Source organism: Athene cunicularia, assembly GCF_003259725.1.
Source record: "Athene cunicularia isolate RWA chromosome 3 unlocalized genomic scaffold, athCun1 chr3_part1, whole genome shotgun sequence".
NCBI classification, from domain to species: Eukaryota; Metazoa; Chordata; class Aves; order Strigiformes; family Strigidae; genus Athene; species Athene cunicularia.
This window is the reverse complement of record NW_020799097.1, coordinates 56,888,466-56,915,649: the sequence shown is the minus strand read 5'-3', so window position 1 is coordinate 56,915,649 and position 27,184 is coordinate 56,888,466. Positions and strand designations below refer to the sequence as shown.

General features: G+C 35.9%; 2 protein-coding genes across 3 annotated transcripts in view; both read left to right on the top strand.

The window, feature by feature from the left end:
- The window catches only part of LOC113478603 (triadin-like), an 86,467-nt gene extending 72,249 nt beyond the window's left edge, over positions 1-14,218 (top strand). For both annotated transcript variants that reach the window (XM_026845917.1, XM_026845916.1), the window contains exons 5-8: positions 1,717-1,767; positions 8,933-8,992; positions 11,712-11,771; positions 13,156-14,218. In XM_026845917.1, coding sequence (XP_026701718.1) covers positions 1,717-1,767; positions 8,933-8,992; positions 11,712-11,771; positions 13,156-13,238 — 254 coding nt within the window. In that variant the 3' untranslated portion in view covers positions 13,239-14,218. The remainder of the gene's footprint in view (positions 1-1,716; positions 1,768-8,932; positions 8,993-11,711; positions 11,772-13,155) is intronic.
- Positions 14,219-15,657: 1,439 nt separating this feature from the next.
- Positions 15,658-27,184, top strand: part of LOC113477849 (triadin-like) — a 59,957-nt gene continuing 48,430 nt past the window's right edge. The window contains exons 1-4 of the mRNA XM_026844528.1: positions 15,658-15,667; positions 15,761-15,820; positions 17,175-17,369; positions 22,225-22,284. Coding sequence (XP_026700329.1) covers positions 15,658-15,667; positions 15,761-15,820; positions 17,175-17,369; positions 22,225-22,284 — 325 coding nt within the window. The remainder of the gene's footprint in view (positions 15,668-15,760; positions 15,821-17,174; positions 17,370-22,224; positions 22,285-27,184) is intronic.

The following is a 27,184-nucleotide window of genomic DNA, read 5'->3' as shown; positions in this document are numbered from 1 at the left end:
ATTCTCTCAGTTGATAGGAAAAAAAAAATCCTCACATAGTTGCAGAAAGAAAAATAATCCAGGCTCAGCTGAAATACAGTAAATCAATATGGCATGATTTCTCCCTAATCACAGCCTTTGAGGTTGTGATAAATGAGCTACATACCCAGGCTGCAAAGAAGATGAAAACTGAATAAAAAGTCCTTTTAGCTTAATGACATCATACAATTAGCTCAGTTATGCTGCCATACATTAGTGGATAGCAGTGATATGTATTTTGGCCTTTGTTACCCTTTATCTCAGTGAAATAATGTTCCTTCTATCTGAAGACAATGTAGACAGATGCCATAGAATAGTTATGTTTCTGGCAAACCAGACACAATCATTATTTCAGATTGAAAGTACTATCCAATAAAATCATTCTGTATTTATTTTCAAGGACCTATGCAAAAATCAGAGTCTTGGAAGGGAAAATACCATTTTCTACTGGATTTCTTTGGCAATGTGTATCCTGTTACAACCTGAGCAAATAACTAAGGGTATTGGTGGAAGAATACAGTTGTCTTCAATAGGCATTAAAGTAGCTCTTTAAAGTTGAGATGTAATATGCATAACTTTTTCTCTGTTGGATTGATTTTGGTGTCAGTGTTATTGATATTTAGACCCTTCAGACCAAATCTAACCCTAAAATACAAGGAGGCATTTCCCATAGAGTCAAGTGAGATTTACCTGTGCTTTTGTCAAAGGTGAATTTGATCCAGTATTTTATATCAGTTTCCTGCTGCAGGAAATAGGTGCACAATACCATAAACCTGGCACTCTGTATAGTCTTAATGACTTTATTACACACCTATAATTAACAGCCTTTAAATTTAAATTTCTACCACTGTATGCAAACAGTGCTATCCAACTTGATTTAATTCTGGTTTGTTTTTTCTCAAATTCAACATTTTGCAGTTTCAATATTATCCAGGTTTGGGCACAATAAGGATAGTAGGAAAAAATCAGTGACAAAGGTATATATCAGTAATTTCATATCAGTGTCACAGGTGAGGAATTTTGTTCAAAAGAGAGGGCATGGCAAGGGCAGGTAAATGCTATACCACTTCCTCTTCTAACAAGGCAGTTCTCAGTGCTTTTGTATACAGCATGATTAAAATGAATCATTCTCCAAGACAACAATCCCTAACCTGGGAACTTTTATCTCTATAATTTGTATACAGCACTGAGTCTACATTTTATTGTGTGTTAGAGCTACCAATTCAGCATGCGAGCTTTAAAAAATTTAGAAAACGTAATAAAATGCACATTTTTTTCCATCCAAAGGTAATTTGGAAAACATAAAATACTAATCCTAGTAAACAGCTCAAGACACATACAGAAAAATGTTTAGTAAAAGCATGGTTTTTTCTGATTCATAACCAACACTTATTACTGTATAGCTGTTACAGATCAGTAAAACCTATTCTTGACTTTAAAATTAGCCATATTGCTCAATTAAAACCAGGATAATTATTAAAATCACTTAATGTTATGATTTTTGTCCATATATATTGTCTGCGCGTATATATAAAATCGAACTTTGTTGTATATAATTCTGAATATGCAAATGATAAAACCATGGCTCTGCTATAATATTTGAAGTCCTTATTTATTTTTTATTATGAGAATGCATCTGCTATTTTTGTATGTGAATATTATTTTAATGTTGATAAATCTACATTACATTGTTTTCAGAAATTCACAAACAGAAACTGGAGAGACATGAAAAACAAACACCACCGAAGGGTAACTTTATTTTTTTTAGCCTGTTTACTTAATATATGTATGTAATATACAGTGTTTGTTAACTACATATATTACTATTGTTGTATTATAAAAACATTCAAAGATCAGTTGGCACAGACTGGAAATTATCAAAAATCATTATATACTTTAGCATTAACAAATAGTGTCATTTTATGTTTGTGTGGCTATATAGTAAATGCACATTCATAATAAGATTCTCCTGCCCAAACTTATCCAGAAATCTTTTTTGTAGCAAAAGTGCAAGTAAGGAGAGTGCTGATGAAGTTCCTCTGGTGCAAAAGGCATGAAGTGAGTTGGGCAAGGAAGAAAGCAAATTTATAGGCCAGTGGGTGCCATCCAAGTTAGGAAGTTTTAGTTAAGAGTGAGCCAGGTGTGTATCAGAGATAAGAAAAGCCTCCATTTTAAGAACCTACGCTTTTTCAGACTGTTTAATCTCCTCTTACTGGCACTTTCCAAAATTCCACAGAGGAACTGGTTTGGACTGGTTTTCAGAGGTCATGTACACAAAGAAGTTTCCTAGGCTATGTGCAGATTTTTTGCTTAAGAAAGCCTCCTCTGTAAAGGTTAGGCCACATAAAATTTGATGAGCATCTCTGATGCATGAGTGCTGTGCTTAGTAATGGCAGAGGAAGCAAGAAGGAAGCTTATTAAAAACAGTGTGTGTGTATATATATATACACCCCCTCCCTCACACAATTATATTCAGTTCTGTATATATTCTTTATACAATTTTATAGTCTATTACTAGTGGTAGCTTTCCAGTTCTGTGCTAATCAGGGTCATCTGGAGTGCCTAGAACTGCTTCCCAACTACTTAATAAATCATGTTGTATGAGAATGATTTTTTTAGAGTATCACTGGGCTAGCCAAGCAATAATGAACTCAGATCCATTAGCTATGGATCCCATTTGAGGTCTTTTCAAGTATAGTATTCTAAAAACACAAATGAAGTTGCAGTCTTGACCAAAACTGCGTCATGTGTACCATTTCATCTATACAGAAGTGCACTACTTTACATTGAAGAGCATTAACATTGCAGAAGCAATTACTAAGAAGTTATAAGATGCCAGAAAAAAAAAAAAACCAACCAAACAACACATTCAGGTGTCATTAGTTAAGTCCCTTTATGCATATGCCTGATAATGAGGTCTTTAATTATACAATCACTTACTGAAGCACAAGACAATTTTTTTTCTACTTTTCACTTTTATATTTAGTCCCAAAAATGCATCTTGTACGTAGGAGTAACAATTACAAGAAAACATTGTGTCTGGCCTCAAGCCAGGTGTGACTCTTTAGGGAGTCTTTACCTTCTAAAGTACCTCAAATGAAACATGTGCAAATACAATATTTTATGTTTAATAGGAAATATCCAGAGGTAAAAGGAATGTTTTTAATAGAAGCAAACACTCCAAATGAATTTCAGTACTCCAGACAAAAATATGGGACACTAGAGTTTTAAAAATAATTTTAAGTATATTTTTGAATAGTCAAAACCCCTGAATCTAAGTCCCAAGATTTAAAAGGGAGTTCCATTCATAAATCTCACTTTGAAAAGACGGTACCAAAATATGAGGAATAGATATAATGAATGGAAATCCCAGATGGAAGAGGCTGAAATTATAAGAAAGAGTTACAGTATTGAGCCATGCATGCCTGTGCCCTAAAATTTGGTTTTAGTTATTTTGATAAACTACTAGTAATAAAGTCCATTTCAATTACTGTACTTAGTCAATTTAATCTTGAAAAGAAGAAATACTCTGAGAAAAAAAACATTTGTTCATGCTTAAGAGCCCTGAAATTAAGTAATTTCATGATTACATGTACACATAAGCACAAATTCATTATAAAATAGGGTCTTTCCAATTGATGTATTAGTACTTTCACAAGGGTCAACAGCACCCTGGACTGTATGAGCAGGAGCTCAGCCAGCTAGTGGAGGTAAGGGATTAATTAAGCCCCTATACTCAGCTCTGTGAGGCCACATCTAGTTACTGTGTCCAGTTCCGGACTTCCTACTTCAGGAAAGTCATCCATAAACTGGGGCTAGTTAAGTGTGGGGCCACTGCAATGGTCAGGACTGGAGCAGTTGTCCTAAGGGAAGAGGCTGGGTGATGGAGCTGTCAGCCTGGGGCAGCTGTCCTGTGAGCCTGTCATTTTGTGACATACACATTGCAAGACTGAGCTGCTGCTGAAGGCTGCTTAAGAGGTAGGTGTTATAATTGTTATTACTATCAATGAATAAGAGATAATTACGCAATATTTTGGCAACAAAAATCTATCTAGATAAAAGTATATATAAGTATATAATTAGTGTCTAATGGAAGGTCCAATAATAATCCAAATGAACTGATCATTTCTGATTTTTATGAAAAACTGATATTAGCAGCGAAATGAATTGTCCTGCATTTCCGGGAAATATGTTTTATTACAACAGGCATTGAAAAGACATGTGAAAATGTTACTCTACTGTATGACTTTTCCCAAATACACTTCACTAATACATTGCTGTTGGAGTGAGGGATGGAAGAAGACAATGTTATGATGAAACATTACTTCTGACAGCCATATTAAATCACAATTATTTTAGGATAGATACTTGTGTTCCTGTGAATTAACACCAGCCTATCTGTTTTTTTTCAGAAAATATCTTTGCATTCAGTTTGATTTGATAAATAGATTCCAGACCCTTCAAAACCTTTTCATTTACTATGGACAGCACATATCTGCCCCTCCTACCCCTACTGAGTTTTTAATAGTTCTGTACTGATAATGCAAATATTAAACATCACAGAACAAGCCTGTCTATATTTTAGCATATGGATAAATTATGAGATTATAAAGACAAATATAATGCGTCCCCATAATTTAATTTGCTGTAATTGGAAGACAAAGTATTTGAGACAGCTAAATAGAGCTGCACTATACAAATCCACAGTATATACTAGAAACCCACATAAGTTCACAAAATTAGCAAGTTAAATGGTGTATTTATGTTTGATACAAGGGCTGTCTACCCTGACTTCTGGAGGTATGGCTATGGATATACCTGAGTTAATTTTAAACTAGGTAACATGGTACAGATAGCAACAAGCTGTAGTGGCTCAGGTACAGCTGTCAAGTATTTATTTAGCTCTATGGGTTTACAGCAGCCTAGGGTGAATCCAATGCCATGGGCAGTTTGACTGCCACCTGTAGCTGTCAAACCTAAATCTCAGTTCAGATAGATGTAACACTCTCTGACTGTTGCAATTAAATCTAACATTAAATTGCACAAACTTGTAAATCATGAGACATTGTCTCAATCCTATACTGGCATTTACATGTGGTGTTGAGGGCCAAATCCAGCACAGGGTTGGGCACTGCAGTGAGCAGCGTAGGCATGTCTGGTGTCTGTTGGGGAAGATCTGAGCAAACTCAGAGGCAAGCCTCTTCCCTTTTCACAGATAACTGAGGCAGTTTTTAATGAGTGCAGGTGACTCCACAGTTCATTAATTGCTGAGATTTCCTTCGATTATTGTTTGGACCTGGAAGCCTGTGCCCCTCTCCAGATCAAACCTTTTCCTTTTTTTTTTTTTTTTTTTTTTTTTAGTGTTCCTTCAAGAAGAATTAAGTTATAGCCATCTAAGGTTACTTCTGAATAAAAGCATCTACACAAAGATTTAATGCTCTCTGACTAATGCACTCTAACTTCATTGTATTAGTTCATTTATCTTAACTTTCCTGAGTGTTGCTTTGTAGACAAGCACTTAATCAGTTAGCTGGGGCAAGCAATCTCTGCTTCATGCTTACTGCACTCATCACCTAGCTTTATACTAAGCAGCAGACTTACTCAGCTGGAAACTATTTTTACTTCCCTTAGGTATGGAATTAGTGCCTCCTTATTACATCTCTTCTTTTTGCACTTGCTTTTTTGGGATAGGAAATGTCTCTGTCTCAAACACTTTAATGAAGAAAAACCAAATGACACCCCTTTCACTATGTCTTCCAGTTGACACAAACACACTATTAGATGATGGAAATTTGGAAAAATCATATATATGCTATACTCATTGGTTTTAATTTTATGTGAAGCAAATAACAATATTCTTATATGATTAAGTTTGGAATATACTGTTAAACTACCTTAAAATTTTCCATTATGAGCTCCTATTTTAGATTATTTATAAATTTACCACACTCCAGTCACTGAGGATGAAATTTTTCATGCTCATCTTTTTGCCTCAGGCTGAATTTTCATTCAAAGTCATATAAAAATGTTTCAGCAATTTCTAAAATCTAGGTTAGTGAAAATTAGGTTGGGGTGTTATTTTTTATTCCAGTGCTAATAACAGTTCATTCTGAGTTTATGCTTTTTTTGGTATTTGCAAGGAAGTCCAAGATAATTTCTTTAAGTTGTGGGAAAATTTTAGCTTATACAATTGTCATAAAACTAGTTTTAGTTATTTTTCTTATTTTTTATGGATGAATCCAGCATCCTACTAAAAGAAGAAAAGAGGTGATCTTTTAATTGCAAAGTGTGTCATAAAGTAAATAAAATGGTTGAATTAAAGTTGAATGAGTAGTTTTAGTTCCAGCATTATTCAGCTGAAGAATGCTTGACTTAGCAGTCTTAAAAACAGTTTTATGTGATTTCTCTTTGTTTTTTAGATGCAAAGGAAAATCTTATTAACTCTAATTTGTTTCACAGAAATGTGGCAGTATGGCCAGCCAGGTTTATTTCTAAAACTTAATGCTTTCACTTAAGTGCTGCAGACTTGAAAAAGGGCATGTGTTAAACCCTATACAAACAAATAGGTGCCCAGGTGTCTAAATCTGGAAAAGATCTGTAGATAGTGAAGTATTTTCTATGGCAAAGCCTTTAGGACTACATATGAACCTGAACACGAAAACATTTCGGGGGGAAAAAACAGAGTTAATATACAAAAGAAAAATCATATTCCAGTTTGTCAGATCGAAAGCTTCCATGGACTTTCGTGTCCCTAATGCGCTCTGATTGAAGAGTCAAAAATGGCCTCTCATCACAGCCTTGAAACATGAACCCTTTAATTTTTGGCAACACCTGCCCTTCCCCGACAAGGTTCTACCCAGAAGCCATAGCTCTGACAGTGTCCATTAGAGGTAACGGTAAACATTACAGTCTGAGATTAGCAAACTCTGAGGCTATGGGGATACCAACACACAGGATAGGGCTCTTGAACTAACCAGAGATCGCCTTCAGCCTGTCACTGGGAAGAGAAAAATAGCTTATGCTTATGCCAGCCTGGTCTCTGCTTATCCACATTCCAGGCTCCCTGCCCAGATACATCAAGTTACTTTTATTTCTTAAGAAGGAGCTAACTGATCCCTTCTCCATGTTTAAGCTTGGAGTTCACACAAATATTAACATGTCCTTGCATTTTAGCCCTTTATACCATTTTGATGATGTGAAGGAGACTTACATTTTTCTGTCCACTTTAAGGTCTGCTGACACTCAAGACAGTAAATGTTGTTCAAGGCTCATTTTGTTTGGTTTGGGTAGTTGTTTGGTTGTTTGTTTTGGTTTTGTGGGGTTTTTTGTTTGTTTTGGTTTTTTTCCCCAAGCATGAAATAGGGAAATGCTGTGAAGAAACTAGAATAAATTTTTAAAAACCCACAACAGTCTCCCTTACACAAGTAAGATGTTCTGCGGCTAAAAACAAGCTTTCTGATCGCCAGTCTGTTCTGCATAGTCCAGCTAAATTCTCTGGCATAGAGACCAGAAGAGCTTTTTTTTTTTTTTTGTCCAATGTGCAGAAACATGTTTCACTGCCATTGACCATCACAGAACTCCTGCTTTCAAAACTGTGTTATTGCCCCATCCAAAACTGACAACAAGGTGGCCCAAAATGTTTTGCACAGAGCTAGCAGCTGCTAATACGAGTACAAGGTGTAAAAGCATGCTACAGTTTCTGCAAAAAATATTCAAAGTTCTACATGCTAGAGAGAGAGAGGAAACTGCTTTTCCTTGGTACGTTACTAGATGTCCTAAACCAGTTGCACTCTGTAAATCATTCAGTAATACATTGCTGATGCTGCTGCATTCTTCACAGCCTGTTTTTTTAGTGTAAATTGGCTGTCCACATTCCTTAATGCTTTGAAAAATTTCCCTTCAATCTCTTTCCACTGTACTGTTAATTGTTTACCTATTATGACTGGAAATGTATTGGGATAATGCAAACACACGCAAGACATAATGAAATTACTGCATGTTTGGAATGATTTTTTCTTAAAGACATGGACCTATTTTATAATGAGGATATATTTAACCACCAAAATAATGCTTACACCTCTCTGAAATGACATTTGCTGCAAAGCTGGTGAACTGAATGTGTGCAAAAAACACTACTGTGCTTGAGTATAAAGCTCACAGTTGTCTTCTAATCAGAGTTGTATTTTCTGGGGTTTACTTGACAGAAGCTTGAGTATTGCAAAGAAAATATTTTTCCTGAAATTGCAAAATGCCGGTCTTTTAGTAGTAGAGGTTGACAAGGACTATTTTTGTCTATCTAAATCATTAGGATGTGGAATAAAATCACATCCAAAAACATGGTCTGAAAGTCGGGTAACTAATAGAGTCAGGGATTCAAGTTTGCCTGCTTCTAGCCGGACATGTAGTTGGTTGTGTTTTGAACAGCTGCTCTTCCTGAAGTTACGCTCTGATTAAAAAAGATGTTTTCTTGTTAATCCATCCTGTGGATGAAGTAACAGGTAAAAATAAATAAAAAAGAGCATGGAAAGTAATATGCTAGCCAGTTTTTGTTAAGAATAGAAAGCAATGCTGTCAGAGACTGAAAATAATTTCCTCTGTCAGAAATCTTAGGGTGCTTGTGTAATGGGACCAAAAGAGATACCACAGATTAGATTAAGGTTGCTGAATGATCACTTATTTTGCAAAAATATGGTGTCACATCTGAAGACTTATTTAAGGAAAAATATTTCTCTTGGCCCTGGAATTAAATATTGACATTAAGAAGGTCTATACATCATCTAGTACCTGTGACTCAGAGCTAAAATCCATTATTTGAATTTACAAATATTTTTCCTCAATCACCTTGGTGAAAAAATGTGTACATCATACCTTCAGATTATAGTTTTATTGTTGTTTTTTTTTTAATTGTTTCTAGTAATCCACAGAGACAAACCTGAAAAAGAAGAAAAAATTGAGAGAAAGGAACCCCTAAAAGGTATGTTTTCAGTGTTTGATGTTCTTTGTCTTTTTACCAGTGGTTCAGAACAGTCTAATCTATTGACTCTTAGACCCTTCTTGTAAATCCCAATTATGCTTAAGGTTGGAGGAGGTGTGAGAGCCAGCTGGAAGGAGAATGAGGATTTTAAAAGCGCTTTGAATTCATCACTCTGCAGAGGGGCTAAAATTATATTCAGAGATTAATGAATAAATTGTACTGTATTATTAACTTATGTAAAAGATGCCCAGAGCATAAATAGGTGCCTTTTTTATTCTTCTTGAATAACTCCAAGCATAATATTTGTCTTTGGGAATACTTCTGAGCAAAACATAATGAGTAAATTATAACATACAGGGCACAGTCCCTGGAGGCATTCTGTTTCAGAGACCTGCTTGAGAAAAAAAAATTTCACTAGACTCATTTCAGAGACATTAGGGAGAGGGTGTTAGAGAGGATTTACTAATTTGTTGTTGGTGTATGCCAACAGTAAATTACAGATCCGCCTGTTGTAGGAGTCTGAATCAGTATACTGCTTCCTCTCTCCACCCACAACTCGTGAGTTAGCTCTGGGCTCCAAGAGTTTGCCTCTTGTGAGAGATTTTTTGGCAAAATAGAATTTTGTTGGAACATACCTACTTGTCAAAACACTTTAAGTCTTCTGAGAATATGTCCTTTACATAAAAATGTGATTAATGAAGTCTCAGGCTGGAGGAAGAAACCCATTCTAGAAGAGCAAGTAGGCCAATGATCATAATAAATCACACGAAAAAGGGAAGACCCAATATCCAGCCACAGCTGATTTATTTCAGACCAATAACATAAGTCTCACAACCCAAGTGAACATGCACCTTCCTGAAATCTGTGCTTGTCTAGGCCTTTCCAATGGTCTCTGATTGGAGCTTTTCCACTTTATATAATTCAAAATACATTGAGTTAGCAAGACTGACTCTAGAGGTTAATGGCAGGCACATAAGTTCAGGTTTCTGTTAGAATTAATATTTATTTCTAGAAAATTGAATTATGGTAACAAGAGAAATTTTTTTATGAGATTTGGAAAAATGACAAAGCAAAGACTATATTGTCCTGTATTAAAACATGAATGTGTCATTAAGACTTCTCCTGTTATTTTGTGGAAAGCTTGGGATATTCTTCAATTTCACTTGATAGGAGAACAATATTTAATGTTTTTTAAAGTTTCTTAGAACAGGAAAAAGTTATCCCAGCCAATCTCAGATAGTAAATGAAGAAGAATAAAATTATTATACTACCTTAACTTCTTGTAACTCCTACTAATATTCTGTCTACTTAACTGTATTTTATCTTAAGGTGAATGTATTACTTAGTTTTGTTTAGTGAACTATTTCTACAGTTGCTACTAAAACATTACTGCCTGTAGAGATTCTTTGTAATTACAGTATTAAGAAACATTGCTTTCAGACTGTACATTATATTTTAAAGCTATGACTATGGATACGTGTCTTTCTAAGGCCCATTTCATTGCAGGGTGACTGAGAGACTCCAAAGTTTCACTGCATCCCTATATTTTAACTGCTTATTTTCTACTTTAAATGCATTCCCTTTTCAAGATTCAGATAACTGAGAGAATGAATAAAAACCTATTCTAATTTCTAATCAAGTTTTGTGGTGAAGTTTAGGAAAGTTATCTAACGACACAAAGAATAATTAAAAGTGTCTCAGTCACCTAGAAGTGATTTGGTAACTTAGAAGTGTCACTTAGCTATGTCAGAAACTCATTCTCATGTGTTTCATCACTATATTTCTAAAAAAATATGACAGCCTGAATATTCCATACCCTTCTTCTTTTGCTTCCAGTTAGATATGGAATTCGTGGTACTGTAAAAGAGCTTCCTTATTTTCTCAAGTTTGACAAATGGAGTTTTATTAAACTGGGATGAAATCTCCACAGGAGTTAGAGTTAAAACTAGCCTGCAGTTTCACAGTGGATTTTTCTGATGTGTTGTAAAATCCACGTGCTTATTTCTCATTGTCTGGAAATTTATTGTGTAAAATCCTAAGAAAAGTGAGTGGAAAATGTTATGTGGATGAGTGGATAGCATAATACTATTTCCATTATCATAATGTTAATTTTCACTTTACATATCTAACTATGGCTCTGAGATCATCACTGAGGGGACTGAGCTCAGCTAGTGTCCATTACTAGAGATCTGTACCCATTACTGGCGATCCATATCCATTACTGGTTATCCATTCCAAGCCAGCTGGCAAGTGGCAGATGTGTCATTTGTGCATGTGATGCTCTTATGCTCCAGGATTGATTCCAGGGTTTTTACAAGCCTCTGCCTGACAGAGTATGGAGTGGCCCAGGTGACGTCCTCTTTCTGGTGCAGGCAGCAGCATTTACTCTTAGCTCTGCCTTGCTCCTTGACAGTTTTCTGAAAATCTCTCTCCAGCAATGGACAGACAATTGTAGGCAATGATGTTACTGTAGTAAACAGCTGAGGCATGTTACCATGGCTTGGGTGGTAAGCTGGTAAGCAGTAACTTGTTAGCCAGAGCTGTCTGCTCACACCCATGTAGTGAGATGTACGCTGTGCAGATACGCACAGGATAACTCAGGAGTAACACAGGTCGCCATTTTGTCTTCTAAGGATTTTCTTGGTATAATTATTTTTGATTCTTAAGTCTTTTCCACATTTTTTTTTTCATGTATATGAACACGTTTCTTCTTTCGTAGTGACGCATAAAGACAAGCTGGAAAGACAAGAAAAACCTGAGAAGAAGGAAAAGCATGCAGGTAATGATTTAATGTCAGAATTTATTTTACATTTTGAGGTACCCCGGAACTAATTGTCTACTCAATTTCGATTTATATATCTCCTCGGTGGAGAAACATGTTATGGAACTTTATGAAGAAAGATCATGAGATCAAGTAAAGATTTGCAAACATACAGAGTAGCATTTTGTATTCCTTCTGCATGTTTGTAGGGTTTTTTTTCTGAGGAAGGGAGATAATATCTTTTGTACTCTGGATTAGTATAATCTCCCAGTAATCACTGAATATTTCCAACACTCACAGTAAGTATGGTTACTAAGTGAATACGGTCATCCAGGAAAAACACCTGACAACCTGTAAACAAAAGTATTGAGGCAGGCCATGTGAAAAAAAATGTTTTTAATATAATATTGCGTAGAGCTGTTGCATAGGCATTGAATAAGGCAGGACTAATTATTTTAGTAGTTACTTGAAATAAATAGGTATCTAGCAGTGCTTTATCTTCCACAAGTCTTACATTTTCTGAAACACCAACACAAAACTGGAGAGTACATAGCAATGCTCATGAATACATTTTTGTGTTCTTAGTATAAACTCATGTGCTGAAGTCAAGTAGGCAGCTGAGTGTTTTCACATGCCTGGTCCCTGTAGAGGATATGAACACATACAAATAGCAGTTCTGCACACCTGGGGACAAGTTACTGTGTAAACATCAATCTCAAAAAATTAGCATACCAGAGTCCACAGAGGAGAACATTCCAGATTACCCACCACTCAGTGACTACTGCACAACTCAGGTGTATTCTGAAACCTGAACCAGAAATCTACTCACTACAGTGTATTTTATTTCAATTTGTAAAGTGGAAATTAAAAGCAAACAAAAAGCCCCAAAGAGCATTAGTTATAATGCCATTGCAATTAGATTTGTAATTAATTATAGTGTTTAATCATTCATAACTGGCAAAACTGTTAGTTGTTATGTGGAGTTCACAAAATCCTTCAGAAATGAACCACAGTAATAAACAAGAAAGCTCAAACATAAAAATAAACCAAAATAAACCTATAAATGACAATATAAACAAAACAAACAAAATGAACCAGTAAAATGACATAAATAAGCATGACTCTTCTTGACTAAATTCTTTCATGGCATTTCAGTTGTGCCAGAAAGGCCATTCCTCCCCCAGCTGATGGCAGAGACCTGGTAGGGATGGTAGACAAGTTTTTGGTAGTTTGAATCACGTGTTTTGATATCAACAGCAGACAGCAGCAGATGAATCAATCTTTCTGGTTCTGCATGGACAGTCATGGCGCATAGTTGTGTGATCTTCTTTCTTTTCTTTCTCACTTAAAAATACAATGTTTCTCTTTTTAAATAACCATTAATGTTGTTATTTATTTCTAGCTATTCACAAAGAGAAACCTGAAAAGCCAGAAAAATATGAAAAGAAAGCACCTTCTAAAGGTAATGCAGATTATTATTATTAGATGCTATACAATTGTAGATTTTCAGTGCTTACATAGTTCTGGAGAGTGTGGAGATGAACATTTAAAGTATAAAGCTCTTCTAGTCTATGCACCATGGTTTTGGGTGCTCTCACTTTTGCTTGAGCAGGTCTCGATCAGCCCCATGGTGAGGTCTTGCTCAGCATATATTTTTTGCTTAGTTCTCTTGTTTTGATGCCCAGGGGTAATTATGAATCATTCTCATGCAGCTAAAGAAATAAGCCTATGACTATTATATTTGCATTCCTTTATGTCTTTTACTCCACAATGGGATTCAGTAATTTGCCTGTAGAGGAGGCTTTCTCTTGTGTATCAATTTTCAGTCTGGTATAGACCTAATAGAAGAGTGTTTACTTTCTCCCAGTCTGGGTCTTCCATCACATCCAAAAATAGATTTTCATTTTCTTACCTTTATTTTTTTGCAATAACATTTTCATTTCACTATATGATTTGTACTGTCCTCCATGGGAGAAGGGGCTTTCGTTAAGATTTACATATCTGTTAATTATCGTATATATTCTGAAGCAATATCATGTATGAGAGGTGATTTTCAATATTCTTTTGACTGATAATTCCATCTTTAGCCATGATTTGGACAGGGGGATTTAAAAATTCAATCTACTTGCCCTGTTATGACATTGTTTAAAGACAAACATTTATTATTGCTTGACATTTGAATGTTTTTTACTCTGAGCTTGTTCGGGTTTTTTTAACATGCATTGCTTTTTGGAAGCCAGATATTTCTATACTGAAGTTGGGTTTCAACCTTTACCTCTTCTTACTTTTACCCAGTTAACTCTTGAAAAAACACTATGCAATGTATCTTAATATCAGTCTGTTATGGCATTCAGATTAATCTCATGATAATGGGATGCATAAATTAATTAGATTTCATTTGAATCTGTTCAGACAATATAGATTCAAATGTACAAATCAGTCTTTATTGTACTTGACCTTACTCTAAGGAGAAACGTAAAACAGAAAGTAGGAGTGAAGAAAACATGGAATGAAGATTTATAACTTAAAAAGACTTTGAAAGGTAGCCATTGTCCAGTCTCTCTTTTAAAGGGATATTTGGTCATTTTTTTTACTTTCAGTGTATAACTTGAAAGTGTAGGGGGTTTTTTAATAAAATGAAATCACATGGAAGTAATCCAGAGAAAATAAATGCCCACGGTGTCTTTGTAGATTTGAAAAGCAAATAACTTCCAAGAGTCACTGAGATATTGCTAATGAGCAGCCGGCCTGTTTACCCATTTATCTTCTGCTAGCTAACCAAATAATCACTTAGAGCCTTAATGTGTTTAATAGCAGCTATGACTCCAGTCACTGGCTGGAAAATTTTAGGAAGGATTTGGCCAGTTTGTAGCTAGGAAGGTTTGTTGCTGCAGTGTGACATAGACACGCCGCCCTCTTTTGAATAGTTTTCATGTCCCTGTGGGTGGATTCAGTGCACTAGGGCACTCGTTGTTTTCAGCTCTTCCTAAGGCACATTTCTGCTAGCAGTGTGCTGATCCAGCCATTGCCAGGCTCTCCTCCCTTTTCTCTGGGGTCTGCTCTAAACCGAATTACCTACCAGCAGTGCTGAAGGGCCATTTCAACCACTTGCAACCACATCCTAAGAAATGAGGATGCTCAGGTCCAGGCCAACAACAGGCATACTAAAAATCGAGTGGCTAGCAGGTTTTCTCTACGCTCAATGAAAAGACTTACGGTATTTTTTCAGTCCCTGTTAAAGGCTCCAGAAAGACTCAGTGATATGAATTCTAATTAAACACATCATCTAGAAACCAGCTATATTAAAAAAAGAAAAACAAACCTAAATATCAAACATGACTCATAGAGGCAGAAATTCCAGTCTGGAATTCAGTTAGAGAGGATGTTACTATTATGTAGTTATCACTTGAAAGAAGTGTAATTAACTCTCAAGGTTGTTTTGTTCCAGCAATGTGTCTGGATGGCAAGCAAGAGAGGAAAGATAGAAGTCTTCGCATAAAATTTTGACAGCCTTTCTGGGACATAGCAGTGTGTGTTTACACAGTGTATCCTGTGCGGACATGAACCCACTCAAGCTGGGCCCTGAAGTGAGCAACAGGCTTGTGGCTGTGTTTGTAAGACAGCAAGCTCAAGAAAAACACCTCTCTGTAAGATAAATGTAGCCGCATGGCTTCCCATTGGCTGTAGCACAAGACCAAGCCTGTGTCTGCTCAGAGCTTGAGCTGAGAAGGTTTGTGTCTTCTGGAATATTCATTATAAACATTCCCTACAAAGCTTAAGATCTGTATGATTGACTTATCTTATCGTTAGGTGAGTCTCAACAGGTATTTTGAAGCTTTTTACTCCAGTGTGCGAACTTGGGAAAAAGAAGTAAGAATTTTGCAAGCTGGAAAAAACAGGAATCATGAAGAAATGTAAAACTTCCGGGGATGATGTTGTGCTTTAGCAATATTTTCTCATTCTTTGTGAACTTTTTTTCTCTAATATACAATTGTACTCTTTTCTAGTAATTCAAAAAGACAAGCCCGAAAGACATGTAAAAGCTGAAAAGAAACCTCCTCCTAAAGGTATTTATTTATTTATACTGAATTTTTAACCCTAATTTACATTAAAATTCATAAACTTTATTTTATTGGAGCAGAGAATATAATCTGTATGAAAAATCAGCTGCATGACACTGTAATGAAATTAATATATAATTCAAATCAAAATGTCTCTAGAACATTCAAGGGTTAGTTCTATGCATGATCCCTTTTAAAACATGTTGAAATTTCAAAGATGAAAAAGGTGTGAACTACCTTTTCCCTGAAAAAAAAGTAGGCCTATCTGTAAGTGATTTGACATATGCATTTTCACTGTAACTAGGTAAGGAAATTCTTTCTTCACTAGCCAGCAATGCTTGGTCATGCCATGATTTTGTTTGGAAGTAGGAATGTCCTTATATAAGTGTCTGTATTCTGTTTTATAATAGGTAGAACTATTCAGTTTACATATTGATAAAATCACTTTAGTCAGCCCCGTGCTTTAATGGAAACAGAAATCTAGAGCTTTACAGAAGACAGATTTTGTAGCATAAAAGTTTGCCTCAAGGATGGAGACAGAGCTATGAAGAAAACGTGATGTGTGAACATCACATGAAACAGATTAGTTTAAACCATATTCAGTGGCATTTTAAACTACTGTTGGATTTTCCACTGAACTAGAAACACATATATTGTCAGCATCCATGTCTCAGATGACAAAAAACTGCTGATACATACGAGCAGGAGGAATATTCTTGGTCTCACCAACCTCTGTGTAGCTTCAGCCACTGATATTCACAATTTGTGATTCTCCTTAGAAGCCACCTCACTCTGCTGCAGGGTGCATCATGAATTGGCCTGTTTCAAATTAGTCTTTCATCCTGGGAATCAGTATAGAGAGAGACTCAAGAACTCAAGTCTTCTTGTTCAGATACCTAGAATCAGTGCATAAAAGGGACCTGTACGAATAGCCACACTTTAAACCAATTACTTCTAGAATTTATAACAGAGTTTAGCTCTGATGTCTGAAGTCTGAAGTTACTCAGATTTAGCCTGGAAGTACCTTCCATATTTGTTTCCTTAATGACCAACATCTGTCTCCCTAGTTTATATCATAAAAGCTATCATATTGTCATTAGAAGCATTTAATATTTTTTGCCATATCTTACTATATTTAGTATCAGTCAAACACTTGGTACATGCCTGAAGGCAAAACATGCTTGCATCTCATATATACTTCTAATTCTGTCTGGTTTGGGGGGATTATAGTTTTCATCAGATCTGAGCAATGTGTTAATAATGAGAAATACCCACTAGTATTAGCACAAGATAAAATAAATGGTATTATTATTTTGTGGGGAAAGAATGACACTGAAAGTTTTTTCTTTATTACCTGCAGAGGAGAAGAAAGTAAAGAGCACTAAAGTGGAAATAAAAGTTAAAAAGGAAGTGAAGGATGGAAAAGGAGAAGCAAAGACGACTGAGAAGGTCAAGCAGGCAGAGACAAAAACAACAGAAGTTGGGCTAATAAAGGCCAAACCAAAAGTTAAGGAGGAGAAAGCTCTTCAGACTGTAACTAAATCGGAAAAGAAAGGTAAAAAAAATGAGGAGGAAACAGATGAAGATCTTAGAAAGCTAGTAGGGAAGAAGCAGAGAGAATGGAATTAAAGCTGGCAAGGACCAAAGTCCACCCATGAAAAACAGAAGTGCAGTACAAATAAATTCCAGATGAATCTCACACTGCTAGGAGTAGACTATCAAGAATAAAATGTTTAATCTTAATAACTAGCATATTCCAACTGTTTGGCATGGCTAAAGATTCATTTTAGTTTAAATCTTTCTTTACCAAGGACCATTCTCTTCAGATAGGCCTGAGCCTTCATGGATTTGCTCGGTAGCATCTTGCATAGTGTATTGCTGGCAGAGTTATTTTGGAAAATAGAGACTATCCAATGAACTGTTGGGAATTTTGATTTGTTTTTACATCTACATATGTCTTCTGTAACTATGAGAAAAGTAGAAGCAGAGGAAAGGGAATGTAATAATTTGTTTTATATCGGATTATATGAGACATTGTCATGTTGTCAGGTATTTTATGGCATAGTGATATACCTGCCTCATAATTTGATGTGAACAACTTCCAAATTTCTCCTAAAAAGGAAATAAATGCCATTACCCTCTTGAAAGGAAGAAATTAAGTGATAAAATAAAGAATCAACATGCATCAACACCAAATGGAGGTGTTAACTATACGCTCCTCTTTGTCAGAGCCAGCCTGTGTTCTTCCACTCCCAAGTTGCACTGACTTGTTCCCTGATTTCCCTGTGGCTCTTCCATGACGTTAGGTACAATCTCATACGAATGAAGGTGGCAGGACCTGACGCTCTGTATGAACTGCCACACTGCAGGCACAGGATTATTCTGACATTAATAGAGGCAGCTCAGCGTTGCGTGGCACACCTATTTGATCCTTTCAGCTGATAACCACAGATAAACCATATTGCCTGAGCACCAAAGCAGCCATTCCTGTGTAGATATCTGAATCTGCCTGGGCGGCTTCTCTCAGAATTTCATAACCATCTGGTCACTTTGGGAGTTGCCTCAATTATACCTTTCTAGAAATCAGAGATATTTTCAGACATAGCTCCCTTTCTGACATGTATAGTGTGCCGAATCAGTATTTTTTATTATTCATATTCTAGTTAATTTTGGTTTTTACTTGAAATATTGGAGCCTTTGAGGCACAAAATCAAAGCAGCATCTTTCATGCTGATTGCAGTGACCAAGGGGAAATTCAGCAAATTGTTGAACTCCTCTTGGGAGGTTCAAATCTGTTCAGTTTTCCTTTGCTCTCACAGAGTTTCAGTGCACAGTGGGATCCACTCCATACTGTTCAGGATAAGGCTCTTAAAAATGGTAAGCAGATGAGACACTTTACTCCCTGATAGCACAATATTTTAAGTAAGGGTCAAAGATTACAGAGAGCAATAGAGAGTGGTGGTGGTTTTTTGTTTGTTGGTTTGGGTTTTGTGAGATTTTTTTTCCCCTCCTTTAGCTGATATATATTACCAAGATGATCCATCTTAACATCAAACATTAACAGATCACTTTGTAAGTCTACTTTAGAGTGTGACCCCAGTGACTGTGCACTGAACCCTGGCAGGTGAAAGTGGGATGAGCAGCTGGAGTGGAGGAAGGAAGGAGCCTCTTCAACTGCCCTTATCACTGGAGATAGGGCTACACACGTTCAGTGAAAGCTGCCTTTTCTACTTTCATCCTTCCTTTTTCCACCATAAACTGCTGCTGCCCGGCTGGATACTCTTAGAAAATTCAGTTCTATATTTCAGTCCCACTGTGACCCAAGGTGAACATAATTTAGAATTCAATGGGGTTTTGCCAAGATTTCCTGTTCCTGCAATCCTTACTTTTTCTTGCTCAAGGGAGTAGTTCAGCCAGTTTTTCTGCCACAATGTAAAAAATATAACAGTAATCACAGAAGAGTTGTTAAGATTTCCCTGATGTTGCATCATTCTTTACTCAAGTTAAAATTAAAAAAGATAGGTCATCTTCCAGGGTAAATCACACAAGATCCAATGACAGAAATATCTATGACTGTTTTTATCAGTTAGAATCTAGTCCCAAAATCTGACATGATTTATTAGTACTCAAATTAAATATTTTGCTACTATTACAGAGGTATAAGGTAAAAACTATAGTGTAAAATTCTCTGTTTAACAAGACAGTTTAAATTAAAATGAATTTTTAGCCATGAAAAGACATTTAGAAAATCATATTAATTTAAAATTCCTTGGGTTTCAATCTTTGCTGATCAGCAGAATTTCCATGAACTTCAAGGAGATGTTATAGTTTACCTTATTATTTCATAGACAGTAGAAATGCTATTTTTATTATTCAGAGTTTAACATTCTGCCTTCAATTATTTTTATAAACCCCAATTTTCCGGGGCTGAGTTGCTAAAGATATCCTACAAGGAAAAGATTAATACAAAATCTTTTTTCTCAGGTACAATCAAGATTAAGGTTTTTTGGAAAAAAAGTTTATTCGTATGACATTTCCACCAAAGAACAAACAAACAAGCAAACAAAAGCACCAAACCAAACAAAACACTTGACTCAAACACCCACAGTCTATTTTAATCCTGGTCCATATTACTGCATTTAAATAATTATTTTAATGATTAATAATTGGGTTATTTTAATATCCATTAAATTATGTTATCTGAATTGATATAATAATTGATAATTAATAATTGGATTGTTTTAGTATCAGTGAAATGGTGTGAGCTGCTAGGCCCTTGGGCTATGTCTATGTCATAACCTAAATAGAACCAGCCCAGGCTGCTTCTCTGTTATGTGACTGTCCACACAGCTTATGTCCCCTGACGTAGTTCTGTCCCATGCCATCTACCAGCCCTTTGTACAATCCCCCAAAATGGTCTCAATGGTCCCCAAATTATTCCCAATGGATAGCATGGATGAAGGCAGCTTGTTTTGGCAAAAGAGGGGTAAGGAAAACTCAGCTCTGTGGGCAAGAGCTTTGCCCTGTTATTTGCTTTCTGGGGTAAACAATAGACATTGGTCCATTTTATTTATTAATGCTCACTGAGGACATATTTGCAAGTCTATTGAAGTCAGTGCAAACACTTTGCTGACTTCAGTGGCTTTAGATGGGCTTACTGAGAGTACAGATGTGTACAAGTGTTCTCACACATATGCTGCTACTTTTTCCAGAAAATTAGCATGTAGGCTCAGGGCACAGATTGCAGCCAAATTCTTTAGATTCCTTAAGGGTGGAATCCAAAGCTGCAGCCAGCCAGGATGATAAACTTCAATTCTTAAATATGAAAGTAGAAACTGCTATGAATGATCATTAAATGTTTTAAAAGCGGTGTTTATAGCCACAGTTCTGTATATATCCTGCAAGGTTTGCCCCAGGTTCTACAGTTCTGAGTAGTGTTACCCTCACCATGTCAGTAACAGGATATAGCTGCATGGACTCCTATTGACTAGCAGAAACAATTGGGTATTTGCTGAGCTTGTAAACCCTTTCCTAATTTCTGCAACTACATAGGAAATCATGACTTGAAAGTTGCAGTTCTCCACCCAATGAATTCTATGACAGTCAACATAACAGAGCAGCAATCACATAAATGCCTCAGCATCAACATATAATACTGATGCTCTAGTGAACTATGTTAAGAAAACAAATAATACAAAAAATGTTATATACTTGGGAATGTCATTCTGCATTTAAATATAAGAGTTATGCCATTATTTTAAATTTTAAGTATTCCAAAGTCAGCATAATTTTATTTTGAAGTTACAAAGGGAAAGCAGGTGTCTTTGTAGGTGAGTAGGAGATGTAACAGGAGATGGAGAGAGAGGAAAAGATGTAACTTCTGTAGCCAAGGAACTGGGCTAGAACAGTCTAGGACAGACAGATAAATATGTTTAACTCAAGGAGAGTTGGGAACTGACTTAGCTAACCAGAGTTGGCATTTAGTCATCAACATTAATTTTCAAAGTTAATGTCCCTTAGACTCCAGTGGGGCAACATGTTTTTTTTCAGGCCAACTGAAGAATCCAGCAATAATGTTGTGATTCTTTTACACTCAGTTACAACTGGTAACTTTTCTTCATCATTCTTATTGTTAGAAATTTTTATGAAGGTTTATGTATAGGTCAATATACAATATACAACCTTTCTGAAATCAATTTCATTTAGATTGAGAAGCCATCATTTCTGAATAGCATAATATTAATATATATATATATATATACAGATGTAATATATATATATATATATACAGATATATATTTGTAAAGATTAGTGCTTGGAAAATAATTCTGTAGCAAAATGATAAAATTCAGGGGAAAATCTCATTGCTACAAGAGTAAGTACACAGAGTTCTCTTTATATTCCCATTCACTAAATGTAAATATTGATTATACTGTTAAAACAATATTAACAAAATACTGTGATATAAAACTTTATTGAATTTTTCTATAAACTGGCTGAAACTATTTGAAATGGATCTTCAAGGAGAAGAAAAAGTCTTTGGGACCTGTGCCCAGGCAGCAGATTGCACAGTACTTGTGTGTGGGGTCAGGATCTCTTCCAAAACCAAGGCTGTGCACTGCTGACCTGTGGCGCACACTGCACCCTGAACCCTCAGAAGCGTTGGTAGCACTGAGGCACTAGTAGCTCTGAAGTTCTTGGCTGGGAGGCTTGAATTAGTTCTGGACAATAAATTGACTCTTTTTGAACATGTGAATTACTTGAAGGCCAGGAAAAAAATACCAAACATAAGTAAGACTATCCTTGAAATGTGTCTTTGCACTGCCAAGTTTTATCTTCACTGTTAAATAGAAACAACATTTCAAATTTACTTTCTTGATTACTCTTTTTTTTTCCTTTTGCTCTGTTAGATCAATATGCATTCTGTCGCTATGTGATTGACATGTTTGCGCAAGGGGATTTTTATCCAGGTACTTTCCTACATCACTGAACTCTGTTCTAATATTCTTCTGTTTCCCTGAGAGTGTCTGATCCTTTATGTATTAAAAGCGTGGTTTGTATTGTTGAAAGGTCTCACAAGTGCAACAAGAGTGTGCAAATAGTTTTAATAAAGCATAAGAGCTAATGGCTGTATTATTAAAGATTTTAATTTTTGTCTACAGTGCATGAAATAAAATTAAGGTAATGTTAAAAGTAGAGTTAATTTAAGGTTATGGAAATTGGTGGAACTGTTCATGCTTTTTTTTGGCTGAGATGCAAGAGGAAGGAGCTTATTGTTAATAGCTTATTGGCTTTTTATTTTTCCCCTACAAATAGCAAGCCTTGACCCCAGAATGTTTCAAAAATAGAACTGCCATTGTTGGTTTTAGTATATAAAATATCTTAGCTGATCCATCACGTCTGTGTTTTATCTTCTCTCTTCCCACATGTCCATGCTCATCTATTCTAACACAGACACTTTATTCTTAGCCAAAAAAAGAAGCTAGAGCTACTGATGATGACTGAGCATCATCTCATAATATTAAATCAATCTACCCTGACCCTATTTAATCTACACTCTTCCTTCTGAAATCCGGTGCAAGAGGACATACTACAGAGAGGACATAATCCTAGGAATGAGAAGTAATTATATTTATGAAAAGAGTCAAGTATAGAGTATTTAATAACACATTAAGCCTTACAAGCTTTGTTTATTCTGTTACTTTCCCACGAAGCTCTCCACTGGTACTTCTCTGATTTGGATGTGTTTTCTTCTCTCTGCATTGTGGCTTAGGTCCTCTCTTGACATGCCCAGGTCTAGTCAGAGCTGGGAAGTCCTAAGGACATAGCTGAGAAACAGACACTCTCAAAACGGAGAGAGAGAGGACACAAGAAAATGAACAAGCTTGGGATTTTGGAGGGAGAGAGTTTGCATGGCCTGATCTCAGTGGGTGACATGGAGAGATAGAGGAGTCCATTAAAAGGGAGCAAAGTATTATACCACCTCTAGATTTATAAAGACAGCCAGTTATAAACAGAGGGACTGGTCTAGATCAGAGTGTGAAAAAGGTTAGCAAAACCTTCCACAGACCTTCAGTTATGCTTTGATTTTAAAAATAACCTCCTGTACCAGATGTGATGCACCCAGTTTCTGGCTTTACACAGCTGTACCATTAATAAATCACCACACAAAGACTTCCATGGAGATCTTCAACATCTCTCTTATAGTTGTCCTGACATTTACAAGCAGCTTTGACACACGTCAGAGCCTTTTTTTCCAGATGGTTCCCTGGGCTGATTGACACTCTCCTAAAGCAGAGCAGACATGCTGTGGGAAGGGAGTCTTGCTTTTCAGTTTTGACCTTTCCAGCTATGAGGAAGCTGGGAAGACCATGAAAGGGAGCAGGGAGATAGAGGGAAGTCTGTAGTCACCTAAATTTCAGAAGATAAAAGACATGACTGACTACTCTTGCCTCCCAATGTTTGCCTTGTGTTATTTCAGTGTGTTATGACAGACTTGTACTAAGAAACCACAGGTTAAACAGCTGAAAAATGTTTAAAGGTCATTGGGTGGTCAGCAAGCCTTACAGGAGAACAGCTAGGGAGACAGCCTGAGACCCCAGAAAGTGGAAGTAAGTCATAAAACAGTTCGAATCATCTGATTTGTAGGTGAAAAGTATGAGGACAGTCCCTTAACTTACAGTAGGAAAAGTCCACCTGTGGCTCCATCTGTAAAGCAACTATTTGACTTGCTAAATAATTTGTCAATATCTGAAGTTAAATGCTGTGAATGATCATTGTGGTGGAGCCTGATACATTTTTGTGGGAGGTAAAATAAAACATTGCCTTCAAAACAAGCTTTAGTCAACCCACAAGATGTGAAAGACAATTCTGAAACATCCAGACCATGTCTCTGAAAAACAAGAAAAAGGCCAGGTATGGCCATCTCCGTGCTCTTTATAGAAATCATTGAGGAGAGTGCCACCAAACACTGCTCAGTTTTGTTTGTTACTGCCCATCATCTCAGGCAACATGTTCATTTCACACTGACCTTCGTGAACTGGAATATTACTGTAATTAATTTTCTTGAATTGGTAAATGTGGGGAAAACACGAGCACACTAAGTCCCTTTAATAACCATAATATCCAATTAGCTTCAAATTCTGCTATATTTTATCCTTTTATCAGTTTATGTATTTCATTGTGAATTACACTGTCCAAACAAAGAGATCCGAGTGCAATTCAGCTAAGGAATTTAATTACAGTCATCCTGACATTTCTCTACTTTCAAACCAGGAATCATTGCCATTAATCCCAATATTGGAATTTGTGATGAAGAAAAAACATGTTTTTCTCATAGAAAATTCCTTCACATAAGTATATTGGTTTTTTTGCAGTATTGTTTACACCAAATATAAATTTCTGTCTTCTTGACTTTAGAAGAGCAGTGTCTCACTCATTAGATTCCTTAGGCACAATACATGTATTTATAATATCATAACAACAATACCATTCAGTATCTATTTTTTGATAGTATTTTTGGAATTATTTATATTATTCATATTCATATTTGAAATTATTTGTATTATTCATATTCATTACTGGCAACATTGGATTATTTTAGGCTTATATAAATTTCATGCAAGAAATTATGGCAAAGTATATCATTTAAGGTGACATTTTATAGTGACCAAATTATTAAAAGTAAAACTCAGGTCCTTAGGTTTCACTCATTAGATATACTTTTCAAAATATGTCAATATATTTTGACAGTCACCTGAACTATCTATTGGAGGTCAGTCAAGGTCTTTGTTGATTTTAAGAAATGAGACTGAAATTTTGTTCATTTACTCAAAGTTTTGTCATGTTACTGCAGTGTCAGCATTAAAAAATGAATAAAATATATATAAACTGTACACAGTAAATTCACAGGAAGTCATAGAAGGGACAATTCTTGCTAAGCTGCTTTGTGAAGCATTAGCTGGTTGTTTTGTTTCTCTTGCCAGCATTTATCCCTGAAACAGACCATTTTCATGAAGATCCGCCTGTAAATAGAAATAATTACATCCATATCAATTAACTTCCAAGGCTTCTATTTTACTTTTTATAAAAGAAAAGTATTTGATATTCTCAACCCTTTACAATAGATATCAGTGGAGTTTTAGCCATAAACTCAGATAGGTTTTGCTAAACTAGGGGCCCATCTCATGAGTATCATGACTGCAACAATGACCTGCCCTGGATTCTGCTGAGGCATTTAGAGATAGCCCTTTTGAATTCTACTGTATACAGTATAAAAAATTGCTCCCTGATTTTATCAGATGAAGTATGGAACTTGAGAATATTTTTTCTTTCTGTCTAACATGCATGTGATACGTCACAACCTCTCAGGGGGACTGCCGAACCACCTTTCTCCAAAGGCTAGATTTTCTGATCTTATTTATCCTTGGACTAAAGTTTCTCAGCCAAGTATGGGCAGTACTGCCCCAGCATTAACAAATCACTCATCCAAATTGTTTTGTACTCCTTTTGGCTGCTTGTAAATGAAGAATTAATATACACTTATTCCAGGGTTGATTTTCCAAGTTTTACTTCTAATACTTTAAAGAGAAAAGCTTGTTTTTTAGGACATGCTGAGCCACATTGGTTTTGACTGGAACCTCTGTTCTGACACTGGTAATTCTGACTGTCATTGGTATTTCTGAGGTCCAAAATAGCCTTTCTGATACAGAAGGCCACTGACTTTCTCTTGTCTAGTTTCATGGATATAGTCTATTCCATGTATTTGAGAATTTATTTGATATGTCTGAATTTTGTTCTGGTTAATATGTCTTCTTATTGATATTTTTATATTTATTGGTAGGAGAAAAGGTTCTATTTTAGTAGAAACCTTTAATTAGATTTTCATAACTATTTTTTTGACCTTAGAGAGCTTGAAATCCTTATCCATGTGGATGGATTTTAGGGACAGTAGTTGGTCATTCTTTTAGTATGTAGCACATGCATCTCTAAGTTAACTGCATCTGCTCTACTTTATTCACCCTGTGTCATACTCCTATTTTACCACTCCTCCCCTGCTTTCCCTGCAACATTTGCCAGCTTGCTTTACATTTACATTTGCTGAACTACTCTGGCAGATCAAGGAGTTGTTCCAATGAAATGCCTTTTTTATTTTGCATCTACCTAAAATGGATTCTTGCATATCTGTCTTTTTGCATGCCCACCTCAGCATGTGGTTGTGCATGCTGTGTACTGGTGAATGAAGAGTGATAAGGATCTCTTGGATATTTGGTCGTAACATGGCACCCTTGTTTCCCACAGGCATACTGTATATTTATGGTCAGATTTTGTTTTCATTTTAATCACTTGGAAGTTTATTTTCTGTTCATAGTTTTACTGTGCTAAACAACTTGCATTTCACAGCACACTGGACTTACTACTGGATGATATTTACAATTACCTAATTGACAACAAACACAGTGGTAGAACAGATGTGATATTACTGTCAATTTAGCCTATCTAAAATCTTTGTGCTGAAGCACCCAATAACCCTATGCAGCTTATACCACTACGTGACTGTTTCCAATAATAACTAGACTGCACAGGAATGCAACCATACTATTTCCTTTCATCAGTTTGCCCTCATACATTTACTGTGTATTTCCATGTCATGCTCTAAAAGCCAAAGTGACATAGACAATTTTATTAATCTTACTGTTGAAAAAATATTTACCTTGGAGAAATTAATCAGGATTTCTGGCACATTTACATGGCAAGAGTGTATCCTATAGAGTAAAACAGTCATTCCACCTTCTCATTAAAAATCATCGAATCCTCACCCTTTCAACATATGCTCACGAAAAAAAGAAAAAAAAAAAAAAAAAAAAAAAA